The sequence below is a fragment of the Peromyscus maniculatus genome, chromosome 5 (genome assembly GCF_049852395.1).
Source record: "Peromyscus maniculatus bairdii isolate BWxNUB_F1_BW_parent chromosome 5, HU_Pman_BW_mat_3.1, whole genome shotgun sequence".
In the NCBI taxonomy this organism is placed as follows: domain Eukaryota; kingdom Metazoa; phylum Chordata; class Mammalia; order Rodentia; family Cricetidae; genus Peromyscus; species Peromyscus maniculatus.
In genome coordinates, this window is record NC_134856.1 from 10,528,757 (window position 1) to 10,545,691 (window position 16,935).

At 41.2% G+C, this 16,935-nt stretch overlaps 1 protein-coding gene across 4 annotated transcripts in view; it reads right to left on the bottom strand.

Annotated features, from left to right (window-relative positions):
* Window positions 1–16,935, bottom strand: part of Rspry1 (ring finger and SPRY domain containing 1) — a 52,796-nt gene that overhangs the window by 3,228 nt on the left and 32,633 nt on the right. For all 4 annotated transcript variants that reach the window (XM_006985224.4, XM_042277292.2, XM_076571670.1 and 1 more), the window contains exons 11-14: window positions 10,167–10,278; window positions 6,100–6,202; window positions 5,623–5,775; window positions 2,444–2,548 (exon numbers count right to left, since the gene is read on the bottom strand). In XM_006985224.4, the coding sequence (XP_006985286.1) occupies window positions 2,444–2,548; window positions 5,623–5,775; window positions 6,100–6,202; window positions 10,167–10,278 (473 nt within the window). The remainder of the gene's footprint in view (window positions 1–2,443; window positions 2,549–5,622; window positions 5,776–6,099; window positions 6,203–10,166; window positions 10,279–16,935) is intronic.

Below are 16,935 nucleotides of genomic sequence, written 5' to 3' on the forward strand. Positions count from 1 at the left end.
TCTTTCTCAGCTTTTAGTGTGTTGCCATGCAGATTCGTAAAAATAGTGCTGTGGATTTAGAAAGATTTGAACTACTTCCCCCTGAAAATTTTAAGAAACTCTCTGGGCTTAGCGCCTTTGGGAGGAAAGGCGATGGCGGACTTCATAACCTACCACTTCCTAGATAAGAGGAGTGGTTTCATTTTCAGTCTCTTCTAGGGGTCAGGTCTCATCATTTATTTTATCCTGATTTCTTTTCTTCACTATCACCCTCCAAGATATAAGAATATTTAGTTTAGGCCGGGCGGTGGTGGCGCACGCCTTTAATCCCAGCACTCGGGAGGCAGAGGCAGGCGGATCTCTGTGAGTTAGAGGCCAGCCTGGGCTACCAAGTGAGTCCCAGGAAAGGCGCAAAGCTACACAGAGAAACCCTGTCTCGAAAAACCAAAAAAAAAAAAAAAAAAAAAAAAAAAAAAAAAAAAAAAAAAAGAATATTTAGTTTAACTTCTTTACACTCCTAGTATTGAAAAGGTACAGCCTTTATACCATCTAACTGGATTGAGCTAAATAGTCTTGTAATTCTTTTAGTTTTCTTTCCAACTGTTTTGGATGTTGTAGAAACTATGACCACATATTCAGGATAATTAGTTCTAAGTCTTTACATACTAGCCCTTATCAATGACTCCTAAATTGTGTTTTAAAATAAAAAACAGGGCTGGAGAGATGGCTCAGCAGTTAAGAGCACTGGTTGCTCTTCCAGAGGTCCTGAGTTCAATTCCCAGCACCCACATGGTGGTTCACACTATCTGTAATGAGATCTGGTACCCTCTTCTCGACTGTAGGCAGACATACATAATAAAATCTTTTAAAACAATAACAAAACCCTCCAAAACATAGGAAGGGCCAAAGGGCTCAAAGAGGAAGATCAGATCCTACTATTTGGAAACAAAGATGGTAAATTCTGTATCTATCTGTAAGGCCTGGATAACTAAATCCTGCAAAGGTGTTTAGACTGAGAAATTCTGGGCTACAGAAGAGAAACTTCCATAACTAAGGGTGAAAGGAAACACATTGCACTTCTAACAGTCTATTAGGGACAACCTGATTCAGAAGACCCTGGGTCAACGATCCAGGCTGAATCACTCCTGTGATGGCAAACTGTGGTCCATAATTCTAGGGTCAAGACACCTGGGCAATAAGGTGGCCAAAGTTTGGTCAAAAACCACAGAAACACAAAGTGTCGGGATGTGACGGACACAAGAAGCTTGCACCGTCTGCATGAGTGCTGCTCACAGGCTATCAGCATGTGTAAGAGGCCGAGGATGCTATACCTACTCACACCTTTCTAATATCGGCCAGGGTGGCTTTCTCAGGAAAGACCAGCTTATTTGCTTCGTGGTGATGCTAAGACACTGTCCTACAGGATCCAGGATGTCCTGTAAGTTCCTTTTTTTTTTTTTTTTTTTGGTTTTTTGAGACAGGGTTTCTCTGCGTAGCTTTGCGCCTTTCCTGGAGCTCACTTGGTAGCTCAGGCTGGCCTCGAACTCACAGAGATCCGCCTGCCTCTGCCTCCCGAGTGCTGGGATTAAAGGCGTGCGCCACCACCGCCCGGCGTAAGTTCCTTTTATAGAGCTGAAATTTGGTGAGATGGTATGGAAGCTGCACTTTTTCAATGGCTAGGAGTGAAAAAAGATGGTAAGGCGGTAACCTCTAAGTAACTTCCCAAGAAGCTAACAAATAGCATTAAGCCTTTCACATTTTGTAAAGCCAAAATTATATACAAAATATAAATCAGGCTTGGTAGCACATGCCTTTAATCCCGGCACAAGGGAGAACTCTGTGAGGCAGGCAGATCTCTGTGAGTTCAGGGTCAGCCTGGTCTACAGAGCAAGTTCCAGGACAATCAAGGCTACACAAAGAAACCTGTCTTGAACATCCTCCCGCCCAATATATTTGTGTGTATGTGTTTATCTGAATAAACAAAAAGCAAAAATTCAAAAACTAGACTTTCCATATCAAATAGCTTGTTCTATTTCAGGTACTTCACGTACTTTCTGGAAGGTAGCAGATCCTTGTTGGCAACTTAATTCCTCATTCAGCCCAGTGCTAATTTAATAATCCTTTTTTTTCCCTTCCTTTCTTTCTTTCTTTTTTTTTTTTTTTTAAAGATTTATTTATTCATTATGTATACAATGTTCTTTCTGCATGTATCCCTGCAAGCCAGAAGAGGGCATCAGATCTACTACAGATGGTTGTGAGCTGCCATGTGGGTGCTGGGAACTGAACTCAGGTCCTCTGGAAGAACAGCCAGTGCCCTTAACCTCTGAGCCATCTCTCCAGCCCCTAATTTAATAATCCTGATGAGCAGCTATGGACCTGCTGATACCCCAGAAGTCACTCAAGCAGTATGAAATGCTGCTGAATGTGATCTGTGGAAGATGATCCCACAAGCAGTCCCTCTCACCTGTGTCCACATGGCTTCAGCTGTGTGTCTGCTACCTCATCACAACAGAGCGAACAGCAGTTCTCTCGAATACTGACTTGCTTCAGCAGAGCGAGGCGCCTGTGCCTGAGCAGACAAAGCAGCATGAAATTCATTTGGTAACAAGGAGTCAGTTAGCAGTGGGGCACATGAAATGCTCTCAGAAAGCTATACACAGGGGAAATACACTCCACAATCTTTGTTCAAGAAAGTTTTCACACATTTCAGCCTTAGAAGAGTGAAGGAGGCTTGATCATCATTGTACAGACAAAAAAATTAAAGTTCAATTAAATGATTTACATAAAACTTAATATACAGAAATCAAATTAAAATCCTTTGGTTCTAAGTCCAGTGTTCTTTTACCAGCAAATTTCAACTGTTTAAGTCACATATACTGAGAATTTGGTGAAAAGCACAAGCCTTTCCCAGGGAAAACACCCACAGTTTTCACACAAGGACAAGTGATCTAGGACTTTCAGACACCCGAAGTTTGAACTCTTCCACTACACTTCCATTCAGCATGGACAGGAAAGCAGACTGGAAGAACTGCTCCCCTCAAGTTCACTCATGGGCTTGCTATGCTCCTGGCACTACTCCAAGCCTGGGCAATTCAACAGTGAACAGGAGACCAAATAAGTGTCCTTCGCTAGGCATGGTGGCATACAGCTGGAGTCAGCAGCATTTGGGAAGCTAGGGTAGGGGACCTCCATGAGACCAGGGCAGCCTGGACTCTAGAGCACACAGGGTGAAAAAAAAAAAAACATAGCAACCTACAAACAGAAAGAAGAAACTTCATTGAGCCTAAGCTCTGGAGTGGCAGTGGGGGAGACAGAACTAAAAATGGGAACGTTAAATGCTGATGAATACCATGACAGAAAATCAACTGGGAAAGAGGAAAGGAGTGCTCACAGGTTGAGAGGCACTGGGGTTAGGATAATGGCAGCCAAGTGAGGCATGGGGGAATTGAGCCTTGCTGTCTAGAGAGACCATTCTAGGCAGCAGCCAACAGAGAAACTGGAATAGAAATAGGGTTATTAACAGATAGTTGTGGGAAAGCCACAGGAGAAGCAGTGGTCATTGTGGCTCACTACCGTAGCTAAGGATGTATGTGCTTCACTGTACGATTCTTTTAAAATTTTGTGTGTATCTGAATTTAGCATAATAAAGAGGTTAATAAAATACATTAAGAGAATAGAGAATAAACCATCAAAATTCCAGGTAGTAGTTGCAATCCTCCTGCTTCAGCTTCTGTAGTAGCTCGGATTATAGGCCTGCACAGCCAAGCCTTTATCAATAACTTCCTCTGTCACTGTCAGGGATATCGAAGTCTAGATTCAGAATGAACTGAACTAACTTGTAATCTGTTGTTCTTAGTCAAGACAGGACAAACTCTGAGTGTTATATGAATATTCAGTCACCAAATTGATAAGCATAAACTGGCCATAAAAGATGACTTCTCAGCCCTATTCTGGGAAGTTTAATCCTGAAGAAACAGGGGAACTCCCAGATGGATCAGTTGTGCCCTTCAGGTGATTGATGAGCCTCACTCCAGGAAAAAGCAGGCAGACAAAGGACTGAGGTATGACAGATGAAGGGAGTGTCACCTCAGACTTTCACCAAGAGCAAAGTTCACGATCTCTGTCAAGCCCCAAGACAAATTGCACAGAAGCCCTAGGGAACAAATCTCAGATGCCTGAACACATAGCAAGTGGCCTTTATAATCTTAGAATACTGCCAAGGCTCTGCTACTCCTACTGAGACATGTTCTATTCATCTGAAACCGCTGAGTCACTAAGACAGGGTGTAAGGTGAAGAGAGAGGGCTGCCTATCTACCTATGCTTTGCTTCAAAACAGAAGCCAGTGTTTCACTGCATTATAGTTACATTTATGGGTATTACATATGGTTTAACACAAGCTACATCCTGGCCAGTATGATCTCCTCGACTGATGAGTGTCTATCTTATTGATATCCCATTAGTAATATGAATCCCCTACCCTATACTCGTCTAGGCAGCTGCCCTGTTCCTAGCTAAAGGAACAGACTATATTCATCTTATAAGGAAGAAAAGCAGACATTCACTCAGGGAGACAAGGCCAATGTCAGTTTCTGTCAAATAAGGGCAATGAAATTTTACCTGAGATGGCTTTCCTTGTGTTAATGGCTGTAGAACAGTGTTAGCATGTTTGCTATGCAGTTTAAAGCCAAAAGGAGTTGGTTTCAATAAATCAAATCTGTTAACAGAAGTACTGATTTTACAATATTAAGGATTTTTATACAGATATTCCAGTGAAGTTAGTTTGCATTTGTGTGTGTGTGTGTGTGTGTGTGTGTGTGTGTGTATGTGTGTGAATGTGTTCTATCTTTCTGATTTTTATTTTGAGACAGGCTCTCTTTGCTGAGACCAGGGTGGCTTCAAACTCACAATGATTCTACCTCTGCCTCCCAAGTGCTGGGATTAAAAGTAAGTGTCACATACCAGACCTTTTCTGATTTTTTTCCCTCCAGAGCTGAGGACTGAACCCAGGGCCTTGTACTTGCTAGGCAAGCACTCTACCACTGAGCTAAATCCCCAAACCCCTTTTCTGATTTTTACATTAACATTATTTAACTCATAAAAAGAATGTGGACATGTTCCTCCTTCTTCTCTTGGTTCTATAATACTTTAAATCGGTAGTTCTCAACCTTCCTAATGCTTCGACCTTTTAATACAGTTCATGTTGCGGTGACCTCCAAACATAAAATGATTTTCATTGCTATTTCGTAACTTTAATTTTGCTATTGTTATAAATTGTAATGTAAATACTTGCATTTACCAATGGTGTTAGGTGACCATGTAGAAGGGTCATTTGACCCCCAGGTTGAGAACTGCTGCTTTAAATAATAATGAAGCTGTCACTCACAATTTGATAGAGGGAGATCTCGTGAAACCACCTGCTTTTGTCAGAAAAAGCTTTCCATTTTTGTTTTCAAATAATTTTACACTATGTCCTGGTCAGTATTGGTGTTTATATATATCTTTCTGGGATATGTTTTACTAATTTATATTTCCCCAAAAAGTCAACCTTTTCAGTGAGATTACTTGTTCAAAATTACTTGCTCCCATAAGCTGTTATGATTTTCCATGAGATGGGTCTGGAAGGAGCCTGGGCAGACTCTTACCTTGGCAAAATGATCTTTTCTTCAGCTGTTAGGAAGGCGTAATCATTAAAAGTGCTAAATTTCATAGATGGTGGGTATTTGAATGGTTTTGCTCCAAAATTGAACTCGCATTGTTGATAGGACATGAAACTAGCCGCAGCAAAAAATCCAGATCTACAGAAAATTGAGTACAGAGGTCAGCAGCATTTATAAAAGCATGTTCACATACAGAGTCACTGTGAGGAAGTCACTTTGGGAAAAGGAAAGCGGGACAGAGACTATTCTCCTAGACAGGTCTGTAAGTCAGGTGAGACACCTTTATTTTTCTGTATCAAACCCTTGGACACTGAGGACCCACCAAATGGAGCGCTAAGTAACTGAAATAAACCCATTTCTCATAATTGCTTAGATAAATGAACAAAGGTGTTTGGTTTTTCATTCTTGAGAAAAGTACATTCCATGAATCTACTCAATCTTTGACTGAAAGGAGCTACTTACACGGTGGATGAAAAGACTTGCTTCTCAGGAGGCAGCTGGTTGCCATTTAAAAAGAAGATCATTTGCTTTTCATTCAAGTCTAACAGAAACCCTACTGTGTCTCCTAGAAGATAAACCAAACACTGTTAGGCTTGTGCTACCCAGATCCTGACAGAGCCACACATTCAACACACTTATCTTTGTTTCCTGTGCAGCTTATCTGACCCTCACAGAGCAGTACGTCCATGTATCGTTAAAAAAAAAAAAGCTTCCATTAAACCATGACAAGCATCAATCGTATAAGATGCATCCTAATTTCAAGATGCTAAAATGCGGAAAAAAAAAATGTACATGCTGGGTTAGATAAAATTATGTGCTGATTTGCCTCTCGGGCAAGATTTAAAATTCTCTAGGTAACAACTACAAAAATGTTTTTGTTTTGAAGGCATACATTCGCTCTGATCTTTTAAATCGAGATCTGATTTTTTTATTCTAGTTTATAGTAAAATATTAAAAAGCATTAAAAGTTATTTTGTTTGTTTTTGGATTTTCTGAGACAGGATCTTTGTATGTAGCCTTAGCTGGCCTTAAACTGGCTATGTAGCCCAAGATGGTCTCAAACGTGAAATCTTCCTGCTTCAGCCTCCTGAATGTTAGGATTATAGGTACATCCCGCCATACCAAGCCAATCATTTTTTTATTATTCTGGATTTTTTTTTTTTAGACAGTGTCTCTAGCTCAGGCTGGCCTTGAACTTGGTATGTAGCTGAGGATAACCTTGAACTTTTGATCCTTCTGCTTCTACCTCACGAGTCCTGGGAATACCAGGTACACCACTATATCCAAGATTACTCAGAGCTAGAGACTGAACCTAGGGCCTCCGTATGTGGTAGACAAGCACTCTATCACCTGGGCTACATCTCCAGCTCTAGTAGTGTTATTTTTCATAACCTAGAAACCTGTTCAGGAATTGAAGCATAACAATGGAAAATACATGCATACATACATACCAATTTAAGCGCTTAAAAAAATCTCTAGGGCTGGAGAAATGGCTCAGCAGTTAAGAGCACTGGCTGTGGCAGGCGGTGGTGGCACATGCCTTTAATTCCAGCATTTGGGAGGGAATGTCTATGAGTTCGAGGCCAGCCTGGTCTACAAAGTGAGTTCCAGGACAGGCTCCAAAGCTACACAGAGAAAACCCTGTCTTGAAAAACCAAAAAAAAAAAAAGCACTGGCTGTTCTTTAAGAGGACCTAAGTTTGAATCCCAGCATTCACATGGTAGTTCATGACCATCTGTAACTCTACTTCCCCTCTGACCTACGTAGGCACCAGGCACACATGGTATAAAAACATACATGAATGCAAAACACCCACATATAACACACACATATGTGTGTATAAGTCCTAGTTGGTTTATAGTCTGTCAACCTGACAATGCAAACTAGGAATTATCTGGGAAGAGGAAACTCATTAGAGAAAGCATCCCACATCAGACTGGCCTGTAGGCAAGTCTATAGGGCATTTTCTTTGATGTAGGAGGGCTCAGCCCTTTGTAAGTGGTGCCATTCCTGGGAAGGTGGTGTGGGGTGTATAAGAAAGCTACTAAGCAAGCCAGGAGGCAGCATTCCTCCATGACTTCTGCTTTAGTTCCTGCCTCCAGGTCCCTTAGTGATGGACTGTTAGTAGGAAGTAGAAGATGAAATAAATCCATTCCTCCCCAAGTTGATTTTGGCCATGGTATTCTATCACAGCAATAGAAACCCTAATTAAAATGTGTGTGTGTATGTGTGTGTGTGTGTGTGTGTGTGTGTGTGTGTGTGTGTGTGTGTGTTTGGGGGGGGTGGAGAGAGAGAGAGAGGAATTAAAATTGCTTTGCAATTTTCTATTTTTCAAATTTTAAAATAATAAATGCATTCAGAAATATATCCTTAAGTTCTGATCTATTTTTAAGAAGCCGGGCATGGCGGCAGCACACACTTCTAACCCTGGCATTTGGGAAGCAAAAGCAGGACTGCTCCAGGTTCAAGTGCCGGCCCAGGCAGGACTAAACAGTGAGCTTTACCTTGAAAAAGAAAGTTTGAAAACAGTGCCTCTATCAAATGCATAAGCTACACATCTTCAAAAATCTAGGTGCCCAGGCTGAGCATGGTAGTGTACACTTTAATCCCAGCACTTGGGAAGCAGAGGCAGGTGGATTTCTATGAGTTCCAGGACAGCCAGGACTATGTAGAGAGACTGTCTCAAAAAAACAAAAACAAAAAACAAACAAACAAAAAAAACCCCAAAACCAAACCAAGACAAAACAAAACAAAAAAACCTGGGTGCCCTTCTAGTTTTTCCAGACTCATTCATTTCCTTTTCCATACTATCAATTTAGTTCTATGTGAGTGGTCAAACTCCTGCTTTCTTAACATGCTTGACATGTCAGTTTATAATGTTGATTAGCGTAGGAAAATGAGAGAAGGATGCATGGAGAAAGAGCTAGGCTACTTTCCTTATCTAGCTCCAATTGTGAGAAGAAAGAGGTTCCCTTCCTTACTTATGTATGGGACATAATTCCATATGACCCTACTTACAGCATGGCCTGTGTCTACCAAATTCCTATTCTATAGCCACTTTATTTCTGAAAATATCATCATTTTAGTGCCACAACAATTCCAGTGTCCTTAACATATCTATGGCCCCTTTAATTCAAAATACAAACACAAAGAGGAAACTAGATTTCACAGTAATTGTGTGTGTGTTACTGGGCATCAAACAGGGTCTCATGACTAGTAGGCAATTGCTCCACACTGAGTTACAAACAGCCCTCTCTTAACTGTGAGTAGGTGGGAGCAGTGCCTTGCACCTGTAATCTAGCACTGGTACAGAGTGACAGAATTCTATGGTTGTGTGCATTAGAGTGAAACTCTATCCCAAAACTGACTGACTGACTGAAGGAGGGTTGTGGTTTTTTTTTAAGTTAGAATTACATTATTTTTTTTCTAATTTGTATTACTTTTCAGAAGGCTTTTTAATGTTATTTTGTGTGTATGTATGTGCATTTGTGTGCATATATGCCATATGAATATAGGTGTCAGTATTAGCCAGAAAAGGGAGTCAGATCCCTCAGAGCTGGAGTTACTGGCAGTTCTAAGTCTCCTGATGTGGGTGCTAGGAACTGGAATCAGCTTCTCGGGAGCAGCAGCAAGTGTTCCTAACCACTGAACCACTACTTACTTCTTTACATTGTGACAGCTCATTACGTGGCTCTGGCTGGCCTGGAACTAGGTAGGCCAGGCTGTGCTTGAACTCACAGTGATCCACTTGCCTCTGCCTTTTGGAGTGCTAAGATTAAATGCATGTGCCACTTTTTTTTTTTTTTTTTTAAAGATTTAGTTTTATTGTTTTAAATTATGCTGTGGTGGTTTGAATGAAAATGGTCCCTATAGACTCATAGGGCATGGCATAGGTGTGGCCTTACTGGAATAGGTGTGCTCTTGTTAGAGGAAGTGTGTCACTGGGGTGGGCTTTGAGGTTTCAGAAGCTCAAGCCAGGCCCACCGTCACTCTCTCTTCCTGCTGCCTGTCCATCCAGATGTAGAACTCCTAGCTCCTTCTCTAGTACCATGTCTGCCTGCATGCCACCATGCTTCCCACCATGACAATAATATACTAAACCTCTGAATCTGAAAGCCAGCCCTTGAGTAAAGTCACCAGAGTCATGGTGTCTCTTCACAGCAATAGCACATGAGTGCAGGTGCCCATGGATGCTAGAAGGTACTAGATTCCTCTGGAGCTAGAGTCAGAGGCATTTGGAAGCCACCCAACATATGTGCTGGAAACTGACCTCAGATCCTCTAGAAAAGCAGCACATGTTTCTACACATGAGTCATCTCTTCAGACCCTAAGAATTTATTTTCTGAAATGTTTTTGCTTCAGAAGGGTTGCCACAATAGGTAAGTTTATCAGGGAATGGCATTCACAATCCTGGCAGTGATACTGATACTAAGTCTCCTATGAAGATATTTTAAAGCCTGTCATAGTAAATGCCTGCTAAGAACTAGCTGTCCTAACCCGGGTGACAAATTCAAGTGAAGAATGAATACCTTCCTTCCAGCACGGGTGCACATGAGGCTTACTTCTGGCATTGTACCAAATCAGCTGCCGGCAGCCATCATAGGCACAGGAGTACTCATCGTCCCCAATGCCGTATCCTTCCTGGGGAGAGACAAGGCCCAGAAGATTAACATGACTCTACCTACTCTAACCTGGGGAGACCTAGCATGTGGCATCCTAAGCTTTTTTGGATGAAGGGAAAGCCTATGGTACTTGGAAGATATCAACAACTTGACACAGAAGCCTAGTTCCAGGTCACAGACACTGGCTTTGCCAATGACCGCCTGCCCATGCTTCCTTTACTGCAGGCGCTCTCTCACTAGCCAGTTCATCTAGTTCTTACTAGCTCCACGGAGGAAAGAGACTCTTGAAGGGTAGGCAGCTTCCTTGTAGACTGGCTCTAAGAAAAGAGGATTTCAGTTTGGACCAAACTTCTAAGACCTTTAGCCTCACCAATTCTCGTGGCTAAGCAAATAACTTTCTTGAATGTGGTGGATTGAAAATGCCCACATCCTTAGATTTTATGAATGGATACTTAGCTCAAAATTATCTTGGTAGCAGTCCAATTTGAAAATTCTATTGGTTCTCAACAATTTCTTCTTTTATTACTTGTTACCTTTCAATTGTTGCCCAGAATTATTTATTAACATACAAGGGTGAACAGAAGCCAGGCACACCTCTAAATCCCAGCACTTGAGGCTGAGGTAGGACTAGGAGGGTTCATGAAATTCTGTCTCAACAAATGAAAAGGGCAAGTGAGATCTTTATTATTATTATTCTTTTACCTTTTATTGATTTTTTGTGGATTTTTCATCATGCATCCAATCTCACTTATCTCCCCATCACCCTCTGCCCATGCAACTGTCCCCCTAAAAATTTAAAAGAAACACCAAATACCAAACTAAACACAAAACCAAAAAAACGAAAAGAATTTCATTGTGGAAGCTATAATGTTGCTCTGTGAGTCATAGTTTACCCTTTTGTCCATTCATCTTTATTTGTAAGTGTTCATTGCTATGAGTCATTGGTCTGGTTTGAGGCCTCTGGCTTCTGCTACCCTATCTGCTAACCCTTCCTGAGGTGGAACAAATCAGTAAGTAAAAATCTTCACACTTAGCTACACACTTAGAAAGAGAGAGGCCTGGGAACTCAGGCTTCAGCTCCAAAAACTCAACTGAAACAAAACAAAAACACTAAATTTGAGTGTTGGGAAATAGGCAAAGGCAAACAATTTTTTTTTTTACCTTTACTTTTTCTTTTTCTTAATTTTATAATTAATTTAATTTTACATATCAGACACAGATTCCCCTGTCCTCCCTCCGCCCCCCCCATCAATGTGTTCTTTTTTGTTTGTTTGTTTGTTTGTTTGTTTGTTTAAGACAGGGTTGAGAGTTGGTTCTCACATTACATCAAGTGGGTTCGGACTGAACTGAGTCTTCAGGCTTGGCAGCAAGTGCTGTTCACTGCTGAGCCATCTTGCTGGCCCCATCCATCTTTACTTTCTAATGACCTAGGTAGTCTTTGACAGAACACTTGAAAGAAATTCCTGGCTGAAGATGATGTCCCAACACTGTGGAGAAACCACAGGTGACTGTCCAGGCAGCTGGTTTTTCTGTCAACTTACATGTTTTTTGGAAGCTGCTTGCATGCACTTCCTGTTTTTATTTTTTATTAGGTAATATTATTTCCTTCTTGGGTCCCTGAGGGAGTTGAAGATTAGCTAGTTATAGTTGAAGATTAGATAGTTATAGTTTTCTTTGTTAAGAATTTCAGAAAAAAAACTCACTAAAGAGGTGTAAGTGTATAAATTTGAAAGACGTTATAAGATGGTTCTGTTAGTAATATAAGTTAGGATAGAAAGTGAATCAGGTACATTTCGGACTTACCAAAATAGGACAGATAATGAAATTATTTTCTCTGAATTTGTCAAATACAAATGGACTAGACATTGTTTAGGTATTTTTTGCTTGTATATGTGGTATATAGTTACTGTACTTTTGTATATAGTTTTTCTTATATTAGTTATAACTTGTTTCCTTTTTTCTTTTTATTACAATAGAAAAGGGAAAAAAGAATTTGTACTTTATCAAGCTGATAACAGAAAAAAATAAATAAACAAATAAAAAAAAAAAAAGCAATTCCTAGATGACTGCTAGGTCAAGCCATCACCCTGCAAGACCCTCTGGGAGAAGCTACGGGACAAGGGGAAACTCTGATTCAATTTAATCACAGATCAAATTCTGTAGAGCTAAGAAGCAGATGCCCAATGAGCTTACATCTTAGAGTAAATTTTTTTAGCTTAAAAACATTTAGGATTAATGTTGGTTTTCATTGGCAATGTCAGATTCCCTAGGAGAATAGAGTAGCTAGCTTGATATTCTGGTATTCTTAAATTTCTTATTTCTTAGTCATGTATATTATAGCAACAGAAGCAATTTAAAGATGTTTATTATAGCTTATCACCAATGTAGTATGACTCCTTTCCTCATACAATGGAAAGTCATTTTTCCCTGATATACAATATCCCCAAACCTTCCTATTACTCAGCATATTGTGAGGATTGTGTCCTGATTCCTGCTCTGCAAGTGGACAAGAGTCACTAGGCTCTGGCAGGCCCCTCCCACCAGACTCTCCCCATTCTCCCATTAGGGCTTATTTGTGGTAACAGTGTTGCTGCACGCTAACAGAGTAGTCTCTCCAAACACTAGCTGTTTTATTTCCTTTTTCTAGTTTCTAAAATTACCTCACAGTCTATTTCCTACTATTTTAGAGTCTAGAAGCCCCCAAAGGCTTCCAAGTCTTTTTTTCTTTTTCCTCTCTCTGAGACAGGGTTTCTCTGTGTAGCTCTGGCTGTCCTGGAACTCGTTCTGTAGACCAGGCTGGCCTCGAACTCAGAGATCTATCTGCCTCTGCCTCCTGAGTGCTGGAATTAAAGGCATGAAAGGCATGCACCATCATGCTTTCTCTTCATTATTAAATGGGAGAGAATGTGAAAGAGAATGTTGGTTGCTCATGAGAAGGCAAAAGCTATTTTAGATAAACTATACCTTTAGTCCTCAGAATGCCCCATCAAAACTAACACTACACAAGACAAACTATCTTGTAGGTGTCCTACGTAAGAACACTCCTGAAGCTTCTCATTTCTCCATATTGGAACTCAGAACTTTATTTGCTTGAGACTGAAACCCATGTAGTAAGAGTGAAAATAAAGAGACTTAAACTCTTTGAAACAGGTGTTATCTGTATAATTTATGCCATAAAACTGCAGGGTGCCTATACAAGTGAAAAGATGAATATTTATCAGAATAATATCATGGAAACAACAAGTTTACATTTGAAAAAAGACATCCTATGACTTCATGACTTCAACAGCTAACAGGATCTCAACTAGTTCTTGGATCAGGGAAAATAACTGTTGCTTAAAAAAAAAAAGTCAAAATAATCAGGGTTAGAGAGGTGGCTCAGAGGTTAAAAGTTGTTTTCTCTTACAGAGGATCTGAGTTTGGTTTCCAGCAACCATGTTGGGTGACTCACAACTGACTTTAACTCCAGCTGCAGGAGATCTGATGTCTTCCTCTGGCCTCCAAATATATCAGCGCGCGCGCGCGCGCGCACACACACACACACACACACACACACACAGTAAATCTAAAATGCCAAAGCCTATCACAATTTGGAGGGCAAGAAACTATTTTTAGTCTTAATTTGAGGTGTCAAATATCTACAGCTCTATAGCGGAAATAGTTTTAGCCACAAACTTCACTGACCATTAAAAAAAGTACAAGTGTCATTGTTAGTGTGACTGCTAGAAAATTCTAGTAGAAAAACAGAGAGAAAAGGGACCTCCATTTTAGAATCCCTGTTTTCTTTATTTCTGGACTACTTTATCACTTTCAAATGAGGAGACTAGATAATCCTTTCAGATTCTCCTCATTTTTAGAAAGAAAGTAAAAATCTGTTATAAAATAGGAATGAATTCAGTCCTGTTCTTTGTTTCCTTTTCTCAGTACTAATTTTTCTCATCTTTGAAATGGAAATTGTGAAAAGAAAAAAAAAAAAGACACCTAAAAAAAGGTTGGAGAAATGAGATGACAGACTTAAAGAAGGTGGTTTTTGAGACAGGGTCTTGTTAGGCTGCATGCCAGCTCAAGATTATTATTGTTATTATTACTGTTCATTTTTTCAAGACAAGGTTTCTCTGTGTAGCAGCTCTGACTGTCCTTGAACTCACTCTGTAGACTAAGCTGGTCTCAAACTCAGATCCACCTGCCTCTGCCAGTGTTGGGATTAAAGGCCTATGCCACTACATACAGCTCAAGATTATTTCTTAATGTTAGAAAAGAAATCACTTTTAGAACTCTATTTGGAACAGACAACTAGTCTCCATATAAATGATAAATCAGTGTTACAAACTAGACAATGGAATTCTTTTCCAGACCTAGTAACTTGTAACTGCACAGCAGCTCAAAATAATCTCAGGCTTCCAAATATTACAGGTTCCCAAACAAAAACAGCAGCAGAATGGAGTCCACACAGTTCAAGAGTCCAGTGCGCCCTGCCTTGCCCATTAGCCCTCTTCTTACAACTATTCTTTTTGTAGTCCAGGAGTTTTATAAAATATTCCTGGACAAAGTTGAATTGATTTCCAATAGCTTATTTTTTCCCTGACTTAATTCACTTTATTTTTCTGGTATAAGAACCCTAGGTGGTAGCCACAGCTGAAGCCTGGGTCCTCTGAATGGAGACTCTGGTATGTGTTTTCACAAGATGGTCAGTGAATTCCTGATAAGGAGACTTGATGAACAGTGTCTTTTCAGAGATCAGAAGTTGGTTAGCTGTGAGATGGCATCAAAGGTGGCAAAGTTGCCCAGGGTGGCAGTGCAGCCCCTGGCTGATGTGTAGCTGTTATCAAAACCTCTGTCAGTGGCAGCTTCTTGGACACAGGAGCAGAGATGATGCCAGTGCCTCTGCCCCTATGAGGCACACCAGCACAGCCACAGCAGCCTATCACCTTGTGTGGGATGATGCGGGGCTTGCCAATCTTGTTCCCCTAGTAGCATCTCCACACAAGGATGATGGAAAGCATGGCTAAGATGGTCCCTCAGATGGCAGTGGCTACCTGCTTGGAGCACTTAACATCAAGACCAACATGGCCACTGTACTCCCCAATAGTGACAAAAGCCTTGAACTTGGTCTTCTGGCCAGCAGTTTCTTGCTTCTGCCCTGGAAGATCTTTAGAATCTCATCCTTTACAGATGCACCCAGGAAGAGTCAATAATCTTGGATTCCTTAAAGGGCAGGAAGAACAGGTAGATCTCCAGGGACTAGATCTTTATGTCCTTGACCAGGGAGCCTAGCCTGGTAATGTGAATTTACTCCTTATCTTTGGCTTTATTGTCACAAACCCTGCAGCCTGGACCATGACTCAGTCTTATCAAGGAAGCTGGCTAGGCCTCCCAAGGACTGAGGGCCCTTCCTGCTGTACTGGCATCACCTGCCGTTCCATGTTTTCTCCAAGAAGAAAGCTCAAATATCTTACAATTTGACTAATAGGAGAAAGCCAGTTGGGTTAGGTGTTAAAGGCTATTGTCTAGACAAGGTGTAGTGGTGCAGGCCTCTATCCCTGCACTTGGGAGGCTGAAGCAGGAGGAGCACCATGAGTTTGATGGTATATATAATGATCTAGGTTAGCAAGACCTTATCTCCAAAAGGAAAAGTATCCATCTGAAGGAAGGACCCATGACACTTCCACGTCAGTGGTATCCCAGGCCTGCTTACTATAGCTGATTTAGACTTCCCTTTACTTCAGCACTTTCTATAACAAAAGATAAACACACATTGAAAATAAATGTGCCTATTAATTACAAGGTAAAGTCAAATGAGAAAAGTCAGCCAATATTTAATGCTATGGAAAGAGAATGTATACAAGGTTCCCTTTTTTCTTTGGGATAGGACCTTTTCTCTCTCTCCCTTCTTTTTCCTTTTTTTTTTTTTTTCATCCCGAAACAGGGTTTCTCTGTATAACAGCCCTGGCTGTCCTAGAACTCACTCTATAGAACAGGCTGGCTTCCAGCTCAGAGATCCATCTGCCTGTCTCTACCTTCCAAGTGCTGGGATTAAAGGTGTATGCCGCCACCACCACCCAGCAAAGGTCTCCCCACCCCCACCCCCACCCCCCGGAGCTGAGGACTGAACCCAGGGCCTTGCACTTGCTAGGCAAGCACTCTACCACTGAGCTAAATTCCCAACCCCGGGTTCCTTTTTTTAAGGATGCGTTTCTATTTTTTTATTTATATGTATGTTAGTGTGTGTGGGTAGCCACAGAGGCCAGAGGGGGTTGTTGGATCTCCTGGAGCTGGAGTTACATGTGATTGTTAGCAGCCTCACGTGGGTGCTAGGAGCCAAACTTAGGTCCTCTGAGATGAGCAGGAAAGTCATCTCTTCAGTCCCCTACAAGGTTCCCTAAACTTTAATCTCAAGGTAATATCATCCATTGCCAACCAGGCTGTGGTGGCACACACCTTTACTCCTAGGATTCAAGAGGCAGAGACAGGTGGATCTCTGAGTTCGAGGCCAGCAAGTTCAAGGACAGCCAGGGCTACACAGAAATCCTGTCTCAAAAAAGGAAAAAAAAATCATTCCTTGTCACAGTTCGATAACTGGGTCCCAAATATGTCTGGAACTACAGGAAAGCCATAAAGACACACTTCTAGGTAGGAAATTGAGGTGAACCTAGAGGCTGACCTGAATTTCCACTTG